Below are 19345 nucleotides of genomic sequence, written 5' to 3' on the forward strand. Positions count from 1 at the left end.
ATAGCAGACCTGGGTGAAGAGAAAGCCAACTCAGTGGGTTTGTGTTCCATTGCCTGAGAATCTGCTAAAAATGTCTGAGCACTGCCTGTGTCCAAAAGTGAAAGGGGGCTCCCACCACTGATACATCATGGTGATAAAAGGGACTGGTTTCCAAAGTTAAAGTACGTTTACCCCGGACGCCAGGGCTCCATGGCTGTGCGCAGTGGGAGCCAGGGCTCCGTGGCTGTGCGCAGCAGGCGCCAGGGCTCCGTGGCTGCACGCAGCGGGCGCCAGGGCTCCGTCGCTGCGCGCAGCGGGCGCCAGGGCTCCGTGGCTGTGCGCAGCGGGTGCCAGGGCTCCGTGATTGTGCGCAGCAGACGCCAGGGCTCCGTGGCTGCGCACAGCGGGCGCCAGGGCTGCGTGCAGCGGGCGCCAGGGCTGCGTGCAGCAGGCGCCAGGGCTCCGTGGCTGCGTGCAGCGGGCGCCAGGGCTCCGTGCCTGTGCGCAGCGGGCGCCAGGGCTCCGTGGCTGTGCGCAGCGGGCGCCAGGGCTCCGTGGCTGTGCGCAGTGGGAGCCAGGGCTCCGTGGCTGTGCGCAGCAGGCGCCAGGGCTCCGTGGCTGCGCGCAGCGGGCGCCAGGGCCCCGTGGCTGCGCGAAGCGGGCGCCAGGGCTCCGTGGCTGCGCGCAGCGGGCGCCAGGGCTCCGTGGCTGCGCGCAGCGGGCGCCAGGGCTCCGTGGCTGCGCGCAGCGGGCTCCGTGGCTGCGCGCAGCAGACGCCAGGGCTCCGTGGCTGCGTACAGCGGGCGCCAGGGCTCCGTGGCTGCGTGCAGCGGGCGCCAGGGCTCCGTGGCTGCGTGCAGCGGGCGCCAGGGCTCCGTGGCTGCGCGCAGCGAGCGCCAGGGCTCCGTGGCTGCGCGTAGCGGGCGCCAGGGCTCCGTGGCTGCGCGCAGCAGACGCCAGGGCTCCGTGGCTGCGCACAGCAGACGCCAGGGACGGTCCAAGACCAGGGTCCGACGTACAGAATGTTGGACAAGATACTCAACGTCAAGGGCAGCAAGGACCCTGTCCACCAAGAAATCTACCTGCCTGCCCGACAGAGAGCAGGCCTGTTTTGGAGGTTTTTTTGGGTGAAAGATAAAATTATAAAAGCTTGGTCTAAGCGTCCATCACCAATGACAGATGCACACCAAACTATTAAATGGCTTTGTATACGTCAGCGGCACTCCTGGTGTCCAACATGCAAGGCCTCGTGGACCCTGATCAGGTGGGATTCATTCACAAAAGCGGCTGCAGTGATGACACTAAGTGCCTCTTATAGACAGATCCCACCGATGACGCATGCCTGCGATACTTCTATCGATTGATGCTGAAAAAGCGTTCGATCGAGTAGGATTGGCTAAAGCTACGGGATGTTTTGGCCAAGTTTCCAACAGGGAGTTTGGAGCAACGAACCAACCTGAGGGCACGGGTAAGAGTCAGTGGAATACGGTCGAACCTCGTCAATATAATGAGAACCTTACACAAGCACATGACCAAAACCTTTGCCAAAATCTTAACATCCACGTTTATCATTGAAATTGGGCGATAGCTTGAGCATTCCAGGGGTCCTTGCCTGGTTTCAGAAGCACAGATATTCAAGCTCCGAGAAAATCTGCAGAGGTGACCATCGACCAGTGCCTCAGGGTAAACCGAGACCAAAATGGGAATAATCCGACGTTTTGTGCTTTTATAAAATTCAGCTGGAAGGCCGTCCTGTCCGGGTGGTTTCCTGGAGGGCACAGGATTTTATTGCTGATGCGATTTCTTCCACCGTGATCACACCTTCCAGTTGTGCACATTGTGTAGGGGAATAAAGGGTGAATAGATGGATCTAAAAAAGGAAGATTGGGTCTAATGCTGGATGTGTTTCAGCTCTGTAAAGGCGTTCATAATATTTCTGAAACTCCGCCACTGTTGCAGTCGGTGGGCTATGAGTCGAGAGTCCGAGTCGCGAATCGCAGGAATCATTTAGGACGAGGCTTGCTGACGAAGCTGATAGGCCAAAAGTCTACCTTCTATCTCCCCCTTTTCGTAGTGTTTCTGTTGCACACAGAGGAGGCATTTCTCTGCCTCTGCTGTATCATGTGTATTTATTTATTTATTTATATGCTTGTATAGCGCTAGACTCGACTCCCGAAGGAGTATCTCTGCGCTAAGTATTTAGCCAGTAGAAGCTCCAGGAGAAGGGATGAGTTTGGAGATGAGTTATAATCAGTAGTCAAGGATATGACCCGTGCTTCCAGTTCTCACCTAGAGTCTTTAAGCCTCCGTTGGATTATCGCAGAGTCGTCATCAGCATGCCATGAAGAACGGCCATTCCCACCCCCCACAGTGTCTGTGCCGGGGATACTGAACCCCTACTGTCCTCCTAATAGCATTCTACACACTGTTAGGTGATGTTTTGCCTCAGGGTCTTTATAATGGGAGACACTAAGGTCTTCACAGTGGTGTATGAAAACTCAGGGCTATGTGTAGATCTAGAAGGTCTGATCTGATATCACGCAAGGAACATTGTTCACGTTTGCTAGGTGTTGGGTCACCAACGGGGTGCAAAGGAAGTAATCCATATGAGTGTTGTGGGAGCAAGAATGAAAGTATAATCTCTTCCTCGTGGATTCCGGAGTCTCAATGATCCAAAGAGCATGGTTGTGCAGTAGATCACGTAGAGCACCCGGGTGTCTTCCAGTGTCACTTTTCAAAGGGAAAAGTTCTGCATCTTTTCTGCTCATCTTAGGATCAAGATTTTATGGGCAAAGTAGACCCAAAAGCCATTTGGGATGGAGCCTGTCTGGGAAACTGATCTGTGAAAGTGTGTTGTACCTGCGGGGAGTCCTAGGTGAGGCATGAGTTATGCACATCGCAGGAAGCGTGAGAAGAAGGGCAGGGGAACCTGGGTGGAAGATTAAACCAGAAATGGGTAGGAAGGTGTGGATGATCATTGTGTCCAAGCTAAAGAGATTCTGAAAGCCCTTCTCTGTGGTCCTCGAATACAAAAATGTTTTTACAGAATGTTAAAATGTCCTGTGACTTGTTGGATTGAGTTTTGGATTGCTCTGTGGTTGCGAACTCCTTCTTGAGTGCACTCACACTGATGTCAGACTCCGTGGGTGTTTTTGGGCAGGCGTTGCTTTTCGCTGTCGTAATGCTTCGCTTTCGGGGGTTCAACGCGCCATATATTGTGGGTTGATTGTATTTTGTCCGTCTGTTCCTTCTGGTCTTGAGGTGGACTCTGTGAATATGGATTCTACCTTAGTTGGTACTTTATTGGCTCAGTTTGTGAATCAATGGTGCAAACTCAAACCTGCAGCAGCGGATCTGCGTCCGAGCTCCCTAGCAGGATTACGCGGGCGCGAGAGTTGGAGTCTACTTCAATAGGTCTCTATCCAAATGGTCATCTTCAGCTGTCATCATGCGCCCATGCTGCACCTCAGCGGTCTATCCCTTCCTCTCAAACCTGGGTCGGACTTGTGTTCACTTGAGCTGTGTTATTGGGGCGTAGGGTGTGCTCCTTAGTAAAGCCACAGGTTACTTCTTCTGAGGACGTGATACTCGTAGCTTCCAAACGCGAGGTTTAGGTCTGTTTGGTGTGCGCTGGAGTCTCCATACTCGGCCTACGCCTGTTTCTGCTTGTTGCCTCCTCATATGTATATATAAGGGAAGTTTATATAGCACCTGGTTACGCACAAAAGGCGTGTACCCGCGCTGTGGTGAGTGGAATGAGCAGAATCCCAACCGCAAGGACATCCCGATGCTGGAACCTCCACGGGGTGCTCGCCAGTGGGAGCCCGTGTATATGACACGCCGTCTTCTATGTTCCTTCGGTCCTTGTAACCTATTGCACGGCTAAGTCCCGCTGCCACCTCCTGCTGGTTTCCAGGCCGAGGGTGGGATGAACGTGTGTGTAGGCCCCAGTGCTCTCTTCTGCACAATGACCCATCTACACAAGGCCTAAGTCGAGTTCTGCTGGTCTCCAGACCTTGGCTGGTTTCCATCTTCTGCCTCCCACTTCCACAGCCACTCCCTCCCAAGGAGCAACGCGAGCCTCTGTGGTGGGCGCATCCACGCAGTAGGGTCGTAGAGCTCCTCTTTTCACTCCTGGCACCCCCCACTCGTTCAAGAAAATGCCTGGCGCTACCCTCCACCTTTCTGCTCTTTTCTCTGCCTCTGATGAGTCTACACCGCATCGCCCGCCTGCCCCGTACCCGCCACACAGAGTTCCCTCCTCAGCAGTGAGAGGCCAGGCTCCACCCTGTTAAGAAAAACTTCTGAGGCACTGAAGAGTTTAAATCTTCTTTGATCCATCAGCATGCAGCAGAAGCCAGCACAGCTCTTGACCCTTTAACAGTCGCACCTCCTCTGCCTGACTTAGTGGACAGTTGCTACCATAGCAGACTCATGCCATGACCTGGCATCCCTGTGAATTATGGTGCTTTGATGCAGCAGGTGACAACACACCCCTCATGCATATATCTTTAGTCCAGCAGTAAAATCCCTGATGCCACTTTACTGAATTGTTCAACTCAATCACATTTCTCCCAAAATAATTTGCATTATCAGTAAAACCTTGATGCTCAGTGTGCATGAAAGAAATGTCTGATAGTGCATGGTTCTCTTATTTTCACCTTTGACCTCACAGATAGATGGGAAACCCATTTGCTGAATCCCTTTGCTAGATTCTCCCACCCATCTTTAGCTGCAACATACATTGAGCACGACTGGTAAAGTGTGTGGTGTTGTAGCCGGCATAGAGTTTGTAACCCTGGGTGATTCTAGGGGTGTTCGTCTGTGATCAATGTTCGATGTATCGCAGATGCTGCCTTGTTCTCCTTCCCATGGGCTTGAGGTTTGGGATCTTGTTTGCACGGTGATCTGTGAGACTGGTCATTGGCGCATCGCCTGCCTTTACTTGGTCCATTAATGACCACGGTATTCTCTCTTGTTTTACAGCCACGACAGCCGACCGCTTCTACCGGATAGACCGTGCACAGGTGAGTGTCTGCAGCCTCCTGCGACAGGGGTGCAGTGGAGCCAAGAATGGCCACGCGGTGCTGGGGTCCTAACAGGTCTAACTCTTCTTTCTGCCCCCAGGAGTACCAGCACTTCGTGACCGACATCTCTCAGGAGGAGCTCTTTGTTCTGGACCCTGAGCTGGTCATCACACAGACGGTGGGCACCTCACCGGCCATGCCTGACCTCGTTGATGCATCGGCCAGCCCCACCGGGCACCATTTTGCTTTCCCTTCAACCTCTTCCTCTCCACCCATGTCCCCGGTTCCAAGGTGAGTGATTGTTCCAGACAGTGTTGTACAGCAGGCGCAGAGCTGTGATAGTCGTGCACACTCCCACGTGGCCCCAACACAGTGCGAATGATGAACTGTATCTCTGCTAGCACTTCTTTCCAGGGCGGAAGAACAAGGGCGTTGCAGGAGCCGAGGGGGTACCAATTACTGGCTTGCGTATGCTTGCAAATTCTCAGTGTGTGGACAACTAGCACCTTACAATCCCAAGAGCGTGTGTGTGTGCAAATATAACAGGACAGTGTGCACAATCAAATGGAGGAGCACACATACACAATATCACAACAGTGTGCATGTAAGTGTGTGTGTGGACATCCTCAGCAGTAAAGGTCTTGAGCATCAAGAGAAGAAGTCAGGAAGGTTGATTATCTGTTGTAAGGGACTTAGCGCAAAACACATGGCCATTAACTTGGCTAAACCGATGTTCAGATGACTACATCACCGCAATTTTATTAGTTATGTAGGAACCCTGAAAGTCACTCGCTAATCCTTCAGTACCATTAGGCTTTGAAAATCTGTGCAGATTGGAAGATCACGTCTCCCGGCATCTATTTTGTTGCTGGAATGGTCTTATGTAGCCATCGTTAGAGCCAGGTGTGGATGAGAGAGTAAAGTGGAATCCAAGCTATTATAAAGCTGGATGTGTTGAGCAAAAAGGGCACGTGAAGATGGAGGGAGCCACGATGAGAAAGTCTGAGTACGCCCAAGTATTGTATGCAAGATGCCCAGAAGAGTGCAAGATCGATACCTTCCTGCGGTTATTCAGTTTAATTCTTGCGGAGCATTGCCCTAGGCAACTGCCCAAAAAGCAACCGGTCCACCTAGCCCCCATGCACAGGAGAAACATTCCAGAATGATGAGTCCGGGTTAGAAAGTCTTTTTCGGGAGTTTAATGGTGGACTGGCCTCAGGAGATCACCGGTGACTGGGCCTGTGGTGAGCGAAGTCACTGGAGGATTCATGACACGCTTCCAGGAAAGACTCCAAAGCAGACCGAGATAGTCTAGCCTTGTATGTGGAAAAGCAAATGATGGGAACCTCCATAGATGTAGTCATGGGGCCAGACGAGTGTTCCGATGGCCTTCATGTTCATCAGCATGAATTTGGTACCCAGAAGAGCGACGCGCCTCAGAAATGAGAGGTTGAGTCTTGTACTCTCCTCCTTGACCGTGAGGGTTGGAAGGACACTCTAGACAACGACTGATGATGCGGGGGGTTTGTGTCATGCCGTAGGGAGAGAACAACCCAGCTCATGGTCAGGATTAAGAGAAACCCCATGAATAATGGAGAGATAGATATTGGTGATCACTTGCCTGTCTGGTTCAAGACTTGAAGGACGTTGGACATTGTCCACAGCAGCGTCAAGGCCACAGTTCACGTGATGCTGCTCTAGGGGTCCAAGCGCTCTCCTCGACCTCCATGTCTGACCCAACGTTACCTCTTTAAAAAGGACATCCGTGGACTTGGGATTTGTTGTGAAAAACAAGGCAATACTGTGATGATCAAGACTGACTCCCATCTTGTTTCGCGAGCCAAAATGCTCATACGTAGGTTGAGGTCTGCTCCGTCCCTGAGCACGTCGACTCACTCTACGTTCACGACACCTGAAGAGCGTGTCCACTTCCAAGTGATGCTTTTTGACTTGATCACTTCCAACTCCTTTGACACGACAAAGGTATTCCTCACTAGTTAGGGTGACTACAATGTCACTTGCTGAGAAGAAATAGCTCTGTCCAGTGCCAGTTGAATGGTCCATCTGTCCCCCTTGGAAAGGTATGTTATGCCATCCAACAAGCAGATGCCGCTGCTAAGGGAGTCAAGGGTCAGTTTGTACCAGTAAAAGAGCGTATGTTCCAAATATCCGTAGAAGGGAGACACGAGAGGCATGTTTTGCTGTGATCTTGTACAGATATGAGGCGCTCTCACTGGTCAAGCCTCCACTCCAAATCAGTTTTCAATGGTTTGAAGGAATGACCTCTTCCTCAGCTACCTGACCGGCTTCGGGTGGGCAAGAGCACCCAACGTTAGGACCCAGGGGGAGGCTATGCTGGTTGTGTCCTTTTCCATCCTCCAAGAGCAATATTCTACATTGAGTCTGGCTGACACCCTTTTTGTTGCATTGAATAGGCCTTCTCTCCTCTCTTCCTCTTCCGTGTTCTCATCTCTCCAGTCTGCGTCTGGTACTCTTGGCCCTTTCGTGGTCCCTCCTGTTACTTCACATCTCGCCCCTCTGGGTCCTTACTCGGTCGCCCTGGTTCTCCCTTTTTCGTCCTGTGTCTAAGAGTCGCTCTCATGCCTTCTGGTAACATCTGTGCCTCCTTGTATCCTCCTATGGCTTCTGCCTTGTCTCCTCCCATGGACTCTTTGTTCCTCTTGTGCCTCGTTGTCCCCCTCTTGACATTCCCGCCCTTCTCTTGTGCGTTACCATCTTGGAATGACTGTCCCTTCCTGTGGCTCCTTTCCTTTTCCAGTAGCTTCTTGACTTCTTTTTCACTAGCCTGTCCCCACTTGTGCCCTTTGGTCCCCTTTTCTATGTCTTCCTTCCCCCATCTCTTCCTGTCTTTCCTTCCAGTGCCTACCTACCTTCTCTTGTGCCTTCTTCTTCACGTTTCTGTGCCCTCATGTTCCCTTTTCTGTGCCTTCCTGGTCCCCGGTGTTTTGTCCCTGTATCATCCTGTCCTTTTGTCCATGTTCTTTGTGCCCTCTCCTGTGCCTTACTATCTCTCTAATTCACGTTCTATTGCTTCTCCTGTGCCTTCCTGCCTCCATATGTTCTACCCCCTTGTGCCCTTGCTTCCTGTCCCTACTCCTGTGCCTTTTGTCTGTCTTCCAGTTCTCTGTGTCTTTTAAACCCCATGTTTCCCTTTCCCCCTGCCACGCTGTACCTTCTAGTCTCACCTCTTGCTGTCCACAGTTTCTTGTTCAAAGGTCATGGCTGTGCTCACTTGCCTCTCCTAACATTGTTTTCTCTCTTCTTGCACTGTTTTCTCTCTTCACGGGGACCTTCCTGTCCTTGTCCGCTGCTGCCTCTCAGTCAAAGCACGTCAGGCTCACACTCCGACAGCGAGGCCCTGGTTTCGGCCCCTCGGAAGCCTCTCTTCTCTTCCTACTCTGGCTTCCACTTTCCTTCTAAGAAGAGGTACTAGCTTGGTCTGAGCTCCCATCCTTCCCTCCCACTCCACGTGCTCTGTGCATGGCCGTGTGACATCCTTTGTTGTCGACCTCATGCCATCCATTTGCAGACCTCTTACCATCCACAGGCCCCATACCATCTCTCCACAGGCCCTTACCATCTCTCCACAGGCCCTTACCATCTCTCCACAGGCCCTTACCATCTCTACACAGGCCCCGTACCATCTCTCCACAGGCCCCGTACCATCTCTCCACAGGCCCTTACCATCTCTCCACAGGCCCCGTACCATCTCTCCACAGACCCTTACCATCTCTACACAGGCCCTTACCATCTCTCCACAGGCCCCGTACCATCTCTCCACAGGCCCTTACCATCTCTCCACAGGCCCTTACCATCTCTCCACAGGCCCTTACCATCTCTCCACAGGCCCTTACCATCTCTCCACAGGCCCTTACCATCTCTACACAGGCCCCGTACCATCTCTCCACAGGCCCCGTACCATCTCTCCACAGGCCCTTACCATCTCTCCACAGGCCCTTACCATCTCTACACAGGCCCCGTACCATCTCTCCACAGGCCCTTACCATCTCTCCACAGGCCCCGTACCATCTCTCCACAGGCCCTTACCATCTCTCCACAGGCCCCGTACCATCTCTCCACAGACCCTTACCATCTCTACACAGGCCCTTACCATCTCTCCACAGGCCCCGTACCATCTCTACACAGGCCCTTACCATCTCTCCACAGGCCCTTACCATCTCTCCACAGGCCCTTACCATCTCTACACAGGCCCCGTACCATCTCTCCACAGGCCCTTACCATCTCTCCACAGGCCCCGTACCATCTCTCCACAGACCCTTACCATCTCTACACAGGCCCTTACCATCTCTCCACAGGCCCCGTACCATCTCTACACAGGCCCTTACCATCTCTCCACAGGCCCTTACCATCTCTCCACAGGCCCTTACCATCTCTACACAGGCCCCGTACCATCTCTCCACAGGCCCTTACCATCTCTCCACAGGCCCCGTACCATCTCTCCACAGACCCTTACCATCTCTACACAGGCCCTTACCATCTCTCCACAGGCCCCGTACCATCTCTCCACAGACCCTTACCATCTCTACACAGGCCCTTACCATCTCTCCACAGGCCCCGTACCATCTCTCCACAGACCCTTACCATCTCTACACAGGCCCTTACCATCTCTCCACAGGCCCCGTACCATCTCTACACAGGCCCTTACCATCTCTCCACAGGCCCTTACCATCTCTCCACAGGCCCTTACCATCTCTACACAGGCCCCGTACCATCTCTCCACAGGCCCCGTACCATCTCTCCACAGGCCCTTACCATCTCTCCACAGGCCCTTACCATCTCTACACAGGCCCCGTACCATCTCTCCACAGGCCCTTACCATCTCTCCACAGGCCCCGTACCATCTCTCCACAGACCCTTACCATCTCTACACAGGCCCTTACCATCTCTCCACAGGCCCCGTACCATCTCTACACAGGCCCTTACCATCTCTCCACAGGCCCTTACCATCTCTCCACAGGCCCTTACCATCTCTACACAGGCCCCGTACCATCTCTCCACAGGCCCTTACCATCTCTCCACAGGCCCCGTACCATCTCTCCACAGACCCTTACCATCTCTACACAGGCCCTTACCATCTCTCCACAGGCCCCGTACCATCTCTCCACAGACCCTTACCATCTCTACACAGGCCCTTACCATCTCTCCACAGGCCCCGTACCATCTCTCCACAGACCCTTACCATCTCTACACAGGCCCTTACCATCTCTCCACAGGCCCCGTACCATCTCTCCACAGACCCTTACCATCTCTACACAGGCCCTTACCATCTCTCCACAGGCCCCGTACCATCTCTCCACAGACCCTTACCATCTCTACACAGGCCCTTACCATCTCTACACAGGCCCTTACCATCTCTACACAGGCCCCGTATCATCTCTCCACAGACCCTTACCATCTCTACAGAGGCCCTTACCATCTCTACACAGGCCCTTACCATCTCTCCACAGGCCCTTACCATCTCTCCACAGGCCCTTACCATCTCTCCACAGGCCCTTACCATCTCTACAGAGGCCATTCTATCCCTTCACAGGCAGACCCTGTGCCACTCCTCTCCCCAGAACGCGTGCTGCTTTGCGGGGCCTCATGTAGCTCTGAGGGCCCTGTGCTGCACCGCGGACCATGTGCCGCTTTCCTCCGCGGACCCCGTACCGCTCCCCTCCATGGACCCCGTACCGCTCCCCTCCATGGACCCCGTACCGCTCCCCTCCATGGACCCCGTACCGCTCCCCTCCATGGACCCCGTACCGCTCCCCTCCATGGACCCCGTACCGCTCCCCTCCATGGACCCCGTACCGCTCCCCTCCATGGACCCCGTGCCGCTCCCCTCTGCGGACCCGTGCCGCTCCCCTCTGCAGACCCCGTGCCCTTCCCCTCCGCAGACCCCGTGCCGCTCCCCTCCGCAGACCCCGTGCCGCTCCCCTCCGCAGACCCCGTGCCGCTCCCCTCCGCAGACCCCGTGCCGCTCCCCTCCGCGGACCCCGTGCCGCTCCCCTCCGCAGACCCCGTGCCGCTCCCCTCCGCGGACCCCGTGCCGCTCCCCTCCCTGGACCCCGTGCCGCTCCCCTCCGCAGACCCCGTGCTGCTCTCCTCCGCAAACACCATGCCGCTCCCCTCCCTGGACCCCGTGCCGCTCCCCTCCCTGGACCCCGTGCCGCTCCCCTCCCTGGACCCCATGCCGCTCCCCTCCCTGGACCCCATGCCGCTCCCCTCCGCGGACCCCGTGCCGCTCCCCTCCGCGGACCCCGTGCCGCTCCCCTCCGCGGACCCCGTGCCGCTCCCCTCCGCGGACCCCGTGCCGCTCCCCTCCGCGGACCCCGTGCCGCTCCCCTCCGCGGACCCCGTGCCGCTCCCCTCCGCGGACCCCGTGCCGCTCCCCTCCGCGGACCCCGTGCCGCTCTCCTCCGTGGACCCCGTGCCGCTCTCCTCCGCAGATCCCGTGCCACTTCCCTCTGCAGACTAGGTGCCTCTCCCCTCTTTGGACCCCTGTGCGCTCCCCATGGATGACCCCTGTGCGCTCCCTGCGGTGGACCCCTGTGCCATCCCCACGGTGGACCCCTGTGTGCTACCTGCGGTGGACCCCTCTGCCGCCCCCCACAGTGTACTCCTGTGCCGCCCCCCCCACAGTGTACTCCGGTGCCGCCCCCCGCGGTGGACCCCTGTGCCGCCTCCACGGTGGACCCCTGTGCGCTCCCTGCGGTGGACCCCTGTGCTGCCCCCCATGGTGGACCCCTGTGCGCTCCCCGCGGTGGACCCCTGTGCCACTCCCCTCTGCAGACCCCGTGCCACTCCCAACCGCAATTCACCTGCCACTTCCCTCTATAGGCCTTGTACCGCTCCTCTGCTGGCCTCATGCTGCTCCTCGACAGGCCTCGTGCCATTCTTCTGCTGGCCTCGTGCTGCTCCTTGGCAGGCCTCGTGCTGCTCCTTGGCAGGCCTCGTGCCATCCTTCCGCAGGCCTCATACTGCTCTTCTGTTGGCCCCGTGCTGCTCCTCAACAGTACTCGTGCCATCCTTCTGCAGGCCTCGTACCACACATCCGCTGGCCTCGTGCTGCTCCTTGACAGGCCTCGTGCCATCCTTCCCCAGGCCTCGTACTACTACTCCGCTGGCCTCATACTGCTCTTCCGCTGGCCTCGTGCTGCTCCTTGACAGGCCTCGTGCCATCCTTGACAGGCCTCATGCCATCCTTCTGCAGGCCTCGTACTGCTCTTCCCCTGGGCTCGTGCTTCTCCCCCGCAGGCCTCATACCGCTCTTCCGCTGGCCCCGTGCTGCTCCTTGACAGGCCTCGTGCCATCCTTCTGCAGACCTCGTACCACACGTCCGCTGGCCTCGTGCTGCTCCTTGACAGGCCTCGTGCCATCCTTGACAGGCCTTGTGCCATCCTTCCCCTGGCCTCGTACTGCTCCTCCGCTGGCCTCATACTGCTCCTCGACAGGCCTCGTGCCATCCTTCCGCAGGCCTTGTACCGCTCCTCTGCTGGCCTCATGCTGCTCCTCGACAGGCCTCGTGCCATCCTTCCGCAGGCCTTGTACCACACATCCGCTGGCCTCGTGCTGCTCCTTGACAGGCCTCGTGCCATCCTTCTGCAGGCCTCGTACTGCTCTTCCCCTGGGCTCGTGCTGCTCCCCCGCAGGCCTCATACTGCTCTTCCGCTGGCCCCGTGCTACTTCTTGACAGGCCTCGTGCCATCCTTCCGCAGGCCTTGTACCGCTCCTCCACTGGCCTCATGCTGCTCCTCGACAGGCCTCGTGCCATTCTTCCACAGGCCTTGTACCGCTCCTCCGCTGGCCTCATGCTGCTCCTCGACAGGCCTCGTGCCATCCTTCTGCAGGCCTCGTGCTGCTCCTTGACAGGCCTCGTGCCATCCTTCCCCAGGCCTCGTACTGCTCTTCCGCTGGTCTCATGCTGCTCCTCGCAGGCCTCATACTGCTCTTCCGCTGGCCCCGTGCTGCTCCTCGACAGGCCTCGTGCCATCCTTCCGCAGGCCTCGTACTGCTCTTCCGCTGGCCTCGTGCTGCTCCTCCACAGGCCTCATACCGCTCTTCTGCTGACCCCGTGCTGCTCCTTGACAGGCCTCGTGCCATCCTTCTGCAGGCCTCGTACCACACATCCGCTGGCCTCGTACTGCTCCTCGACAGGCCTCGTACCATCCTTCCGCAGGCCTCGTACTGCTCCTCCGCTGGCCTCATACTGCTCCTCGACAGGCCTCGTGCCATCCTTCCGCAGGCCTTGTACCGCTCCTCTGCTGGCCTCATGCTGCTCCCGACAGGCCTCGTGCCATCCTTCCGCAGGCCTTGTACCACACATCCTCTGGCCTCGTGCTGCTCCTTGACAGGCCTCGTGCCATCCTTCTGCAGGCCCCGTGCTGCTCCTTGACTGGCCTCGTGCCATACTTCTGCAGGCCTCGTACTGCTCTTCCCCTGGGCTCGTGCTGCTCCCCCGCAGGCCTCATACCGCTTTTCCGCTGGCCCCGTGCTGCTCCTCGACAGGCCTCGTACCATCCTTCCCCAGGCCTCGTACTGCTCCTCCGCTGGCCTCATACTGCTCCTCGACAGGCCTCATGCCATCCTTCCGCAGGCCTTGTACCACACATCCGCTGGCCTCGTGCTGCTCCTTGACAGGCCTCGTGCCATCCTTCTGCAGGCCTCGTACTGCTCTTCCCCTGGGCTCGTGCTGCTCCCCCGCAGGCCTCATACTGCTCTTCCGCTGGCCCCGTGCTGCTTCTTGACAGGCCTCGTGCCATCCTTCCGCAAGCCTTGTACCGCTCCTCCGCTGGCCTCATGCTGCTCCTCGGCAGGCCTCGTGCCATCCTTCTGCAGGCCTCGTGCTGCTCCTTGACAGGCCTCGTGCAATCCTTCCCCAGGCCTCGTACTGCTCTTCCGCTGGTCTCATGCTGCTCCTCCGCAGGCCTCGTACTGCTCTTCCGCTGGCCCCGTGCTGCTCCTTGACAGGCCTCGTGCCATCCTTCTGCAGGCCTCGTACCACACAACCGCTGGCCTCGTACCACACATCCGCAGGCCTCGTACTGCTCATCGACAGGCCTCGTACCATCCTTCCCCAGGCCTCGTACTGCTCCTCCGCAGGCCTCATACTGCTCATCGACAGGCCTCGTACCATCCTTCCCCAGGCCTCGTACTGCTCCTCCGCAGGCCTCATACTGCTCCTCGACAGGCCTCGTGCCATCCTTCCGCAGGCCTTGTACCACACATCCGCTGGCCTCGTGCTGCTCCTTGACAGGCCTCGTGCCATCCTTCTGCAGGCCTCGTGCTGCTCCTTGACAGGCCTCGTGCCATCCTTCCCCAGGCCTCGTACTGCTCTTCCCCTGGGCTTATGCTGCTCCTCCGCAGGCCTCATACTGCTCTTCCACTGGCCCCATGCTGCTCCTCGACGGGCCTCGTGCCATCCTTCCGCAGGCCTCGTACTGCTGTTCCGCTGACCCCGTGCTGCTCCTTGACAGGCCTCGTGCCATCCTTCTGCAGGCCTCGTACCACACATCCGCTGGCCTCGTGCTGCTCCTTGACAGGCCTCGTGCCATCCTTCTGCAGGCCTCGTGCTGCTCCTTGACTGGCCTCGTGCCATACTTCTGCAGGCCTCGTACTGCTCTTCCCCTGGGCTCGTGCTGCTCCTTGACTGGCCTCGTGCCATACTTCTGCAGGCCTCGTACTGCTCTTCCCCTGGGCTCGTGCTGCTCCCCCGCAGGCCTCATACCGCTCATCTGCTGACCTCGTGCTGCTCCTCGACATGCCTCGTGCCATCCTTCCGCAGGCCTTGTACCGCTCCTCCACTGGCCTCATGCCGCTCTTCCCCAGGCCCCATGCCATCCCTCCACATGCCTCGTACCGCTCTTCTGCTGGCCTCGTGCTGCTCCTCGACAGGCCTCGTGCCATCCCTCCACAGGCCTTGTGCAATCCTCCATGTTCTCGCTCCATCCCTCTGCAGGCCTCACACCTTCACTCTACTTTCATAGGCCTCACATCAACCCTCCACAGGGTCTACCACTTTTTATCCCCACCTCATTTCTTGTCTTTTTTCAATTTGTTTAATATAGTTTTGTTCTAACCTTGTTCTCCTTATTTAGTCATTGTTCTGTTTCAATTTGTCCTCTTTCTTCATTTCCACACCCCGACATGCCTTTTCTTTCTTTTGTTTTGCTCCCTTTGCTTCACATCTTCTCGATCCCTCCATTAACCGGTCTCTTCCTGCTCTATCTGCTCCATGCGGTGTCTTTGTGGCCTTCTCTTCTACGACTGCCTCGGGTAAGTTTTCTCTCATCTTGCTTTATTTGTGGTCTCTTCTCTGTAAGGTTCTCTCTGTACTTTATTTCTCAGCCTCTCTTATTCACTCACATTCACACATCACACAGTACCAAAGAGACCTTCCCTAACTCTTCTCACACTGGCACATGCTTCACACATCACACAGTACCAAAGAGACCTTCCCTAACTCTTCATACACTGGCCCATGCTTCACCCATCACACAGTACCAAAGAGACCTTCCCTAACTCTTCACACTCTGGCACACGCCTTCACTCACTGGCACACGCCTTCACACATCACACAGTACCAAAGAGACCTTCCCTAACTCTTCACACACTGGCACATGCTTCACACATCACACAGTACCAGAGACCTTTCCTAACTCTTCATACACTGGCACATGCTTCACACATCACACAGTACCAAAGAGATCTTCCCTAACTCTTCACACACTGGCACACGCCTTCACACTTCACACAGTACCAAAGACACCTTCACTAACTCTTCACACACTGGCACATGCTTCACACATCACAGAGTACCAAAGAGACCTTCCCTAACTCTTCACACACTGGCAGATGCTTCAAACATCACACAGTACCAGAGACCTTTCCTAACTCTTCACACACTGGCACATGCTTCACCCATCACACAGTACCAAAGAGACCTTCCCTAACTCTTCACACTCTGGCACACGCCTTCACTCACTGGCACACGCCTTCACACATCACACAGTACCAAAGAGACCTTCCCTAACTCTTCACACTCTGGCACACGCCTTCACTCACTGGCACACGCCTTCACACATCACACAGTACCAAAGAGACCTTCCCTAACTCTTCACACACTGGCACATGCTTCACACATCACACAGTACCAGAGACCTTTCCTAACTCTTCATACACTGGCACATGCTTCACACATCACACAGTACCAAAGAGATCTTCCCTAACTCTTCACACACTGGCACACGCCTTCACACTTCACACAGTACCAAAGACACCTTCACTAACTCTTCACACACTGGCACATGCTTCACACATCACAGAGTACCAAAGAGACCTTCCCTAACTCTTCACACACTGGCAGATGCTTCAAACATCACACAGTACCAGAGACCTTTCCTAACTCTTCACACACTGGCACATGCTTCACCCATCACACAGTACCAAAGAGACCTTCCCTAACTCTTCACACACTGGCACATGCTTCACACATCACACAGTACCAGAGACCTTTCCTAACTCTTCATACACTGGCACATGCTTCACACATCACACAGTACCAAAGAGATCTTCCCTAACTCTTCACACACTGGCACACGCCTTCACACTTCACACAGTACCAAGGACACCTTCCCTAACTCTTCACACACTGGCACATGCTTCACACATCACACAGTACCAGAGACCTTCCCTAACTCTTCACACACTGGCACATGCTTCACACATCACACAGTACCAAAGAGACCTTCCCTAACTCTTCACACACTGGCAGATGCTTCAAACATCACACAGTACCAGAGACCTTTCCTAACTCTTCACACACTGGCACACGCCTTCACACATCACACAGTACCAAAGAGACCTTCCCTAACTCTTCACACACTGGCACATGCTTCACACATCACACAGTACCAGAGACCTTCCCTAACTCTTCACACACTGGCACATGCTTCACACATCACACAGTACCAAAGAGACCTTCCCTAACTCTTCACACACTGGCACACGCCTTCACACATCACACAGTACCAAAGAGACCTTCCCTAACTCTTCACACACTGGCACATGCTTCAAACATCACACAGTACCAAAGAGACCTTCCCTAACTCTTCACACACTGGCACATGCTTCACACATCACACAGTACCAAAGAGACCTTCCCTAACTCTTCACACACTGGCACATGCTTCACACATCACACAGTACCAAAGAGACCTTCCCTAACTCTACACACACTGACACATGCTTCACACATCACACAGTACCAGAGACCTTTCCTAACTCTTCACACACTGGCACACGCCTTCACACATCACACAGTACCAAAGAGACCTTCCCTAACTCTTCACACACTGGCACATGCTTCACACATCACACAGTACCAAAGAGATCTTCCCTAACTCTTCACACTTCACACAGTACCAAAGACACCTTCACTAACTCTTCACACACTGGCACATGCTTCACACATCACAGAGTACCAAAGAGACCTTCCCTAACTCTTCACACACTGGCAGATGCTTCAAACATCACACAGTACCAGAGACCTTTCCTAACTCTTCACACACTGTCACACGTCTTCACACATCACACAGTACCAAAGAGACCTTCCCTAACTCTTCACACACTGGCACATGCTTCACACATCACACAGTACCAGAGACCTTCCCTAACTCTTCACACACTGGCACATGCTTCACACATCACACAGTACCAAAGAGACCTTCCCTAACTCTTCACACACTGGCACACGCCTTCACACATCACACAGTACCAAAGAGACCTTCCCTAACTCTTCACACACTGGCACATGCTTCAAACATCACACAGTACCAAAGAGACCTTCCCTAACTCTTCACACACTGGCACATGCTTCACACATCACACAGTACCAAAGAGACCTTCCCTAACTCTACACACACTGGCACACGCCTTCACACATCACACAGTACCAAAGAGACCTTCCCTAACTCTTCACACACTGGCACATGCTTCACACATCACACAGTACCAGAGACCTTCCCTAACTCTTCACACACTGGCACATGCTTCACACATCACACAGTACCAAAGAGACCTTCCCTAACTCTTCACACACTGGCAGATGCTTCAAACATCACACAGTACCAGAGACCTTTCCTAACTCTTCACACACTGGCACACGCCTTCACACATCACACAGTACCAAAGAGACCTTCCCTAACTCTACACACACTGGCACACGCCTTCACACATCACACAGTACCAAAGAGACCTTCCCTAACTCTTCACACACTGGCACATGCTTCACACATCACACAGTACCAGAGACCTTCCCTAACTCTTCACACACTGGCACATGCTTCACACATCACACAGTACCAAAGAGACCTTCCCTAACTCTTCACACACTGGCAGATGCTTCAAACATCACACAGTACCAGAGACCTTTCCTAACTCTTCACACACTGGCACACGCCTTCACACATCACACAGTACCAAAGAGACCTTCCCTAACTCTTCACACACTGGCACATGCTTCACACATCACACAGTACCAGAGACCTTCCCTAACTCTTCACACACTGGCACATGCTTCACACATCACACAGTACCAAAGAGACCTTCCCTAACTCTTCACACACTGGCACACGCCTTCACACATCACACAGTACCAAAGAGACCTTCCCTAACTCTTCACACACTGGCACATGCTTCAAACATCACACAGTACCAAAGAGACCTTCCCTAACTCTTCACACACTGGCACATGCTTCACACATCACACAGTACCAAAGAGACCTTCCCTAACTCTTCACACACTGGCACATGCTTCACACATCACACAGTACCAAAGAGACCTTCCCTAACTCTACACACACTGACACATGCTTCACACATCACACAGTACCAGAGACCTTTCCTAACTCTTCACACACTGGCACACGCCTTCACACATCACACAGTACCAAAGAGACCTTCCCTAACTCTTCACACACTGGCACATGCTTCACACATCACACAGTACCAAAGAGATCTTCCCTAACTCTTCACACTTCACACAGTACCAAAGACACCTTCACTAACTCTTCACACACTGGCACATGCTTCACACATCACAGAGTACCAAAGAGACCTTCCCTAACTCTTCACACACTGGCAGATGCTTCAAACATCACACAGTACCAGAGACCTTTCCTAACTCTTCACACACTGTCACACGTCTTCACACATCACACAGTACCAAAGAGACCTTCCCTAACTCTTCACACACTGGCACATGCTTCAAACATCACACAGTACCAAAGAGACCTTCCCTAACTCTTCACACACTG

The 19345-nt window shown here is 54.9% G+C and overlaps 1 protein-coding gene across 12 annotated transcripts in view; it reads left to right on the top strand.

Moving 5' to 3' along the window:
- The window catches only part of DGKZ (diacylglycerol kinase zeta), an 818573-nt gene that overhangs the window by 704712 nt on the left and 94516 nt on the right, over positions 1-19345 (top strand). For 8 of the 12 annotated variants that reach the window (XM_078684405.1, XM_078684404.1, XM_078684399.1 and 5 more), the window contains 2 exons: positions 4966-5006; positions 5107-5297. In XM_078684405.1, coding sequence (XP_078540531.1) covers positions 4966-5006; positions 5107-5297 — 232 coding nt within the window. Of the gene's footprint in view, positions 1-4965; positions 5007-5106; positions 5298-8348; positions 8454-19345 lie in introns of all 12 variants that reach the window. The other 4 variants (XM_078684403.1, XM_078684396.1, XM_078684395.1 and 1 more) reach the window with 1 other exon arrangement.

The sequence above is a fragment of the Lissotriton helveticus genome, chromosome 3_2 (assembly GCF_964261635.1).
Source record: "Lissotriton helveticus chromosome 3_2, aLisHel1.1, whole genome shotgun sequence".
Taxonomy (NCBI): Eukaryota; Metazoa; Chordata; class Amphibia; order Caudata; family Salamandridae; genus Lissotriton; species Lissotriton helveticus.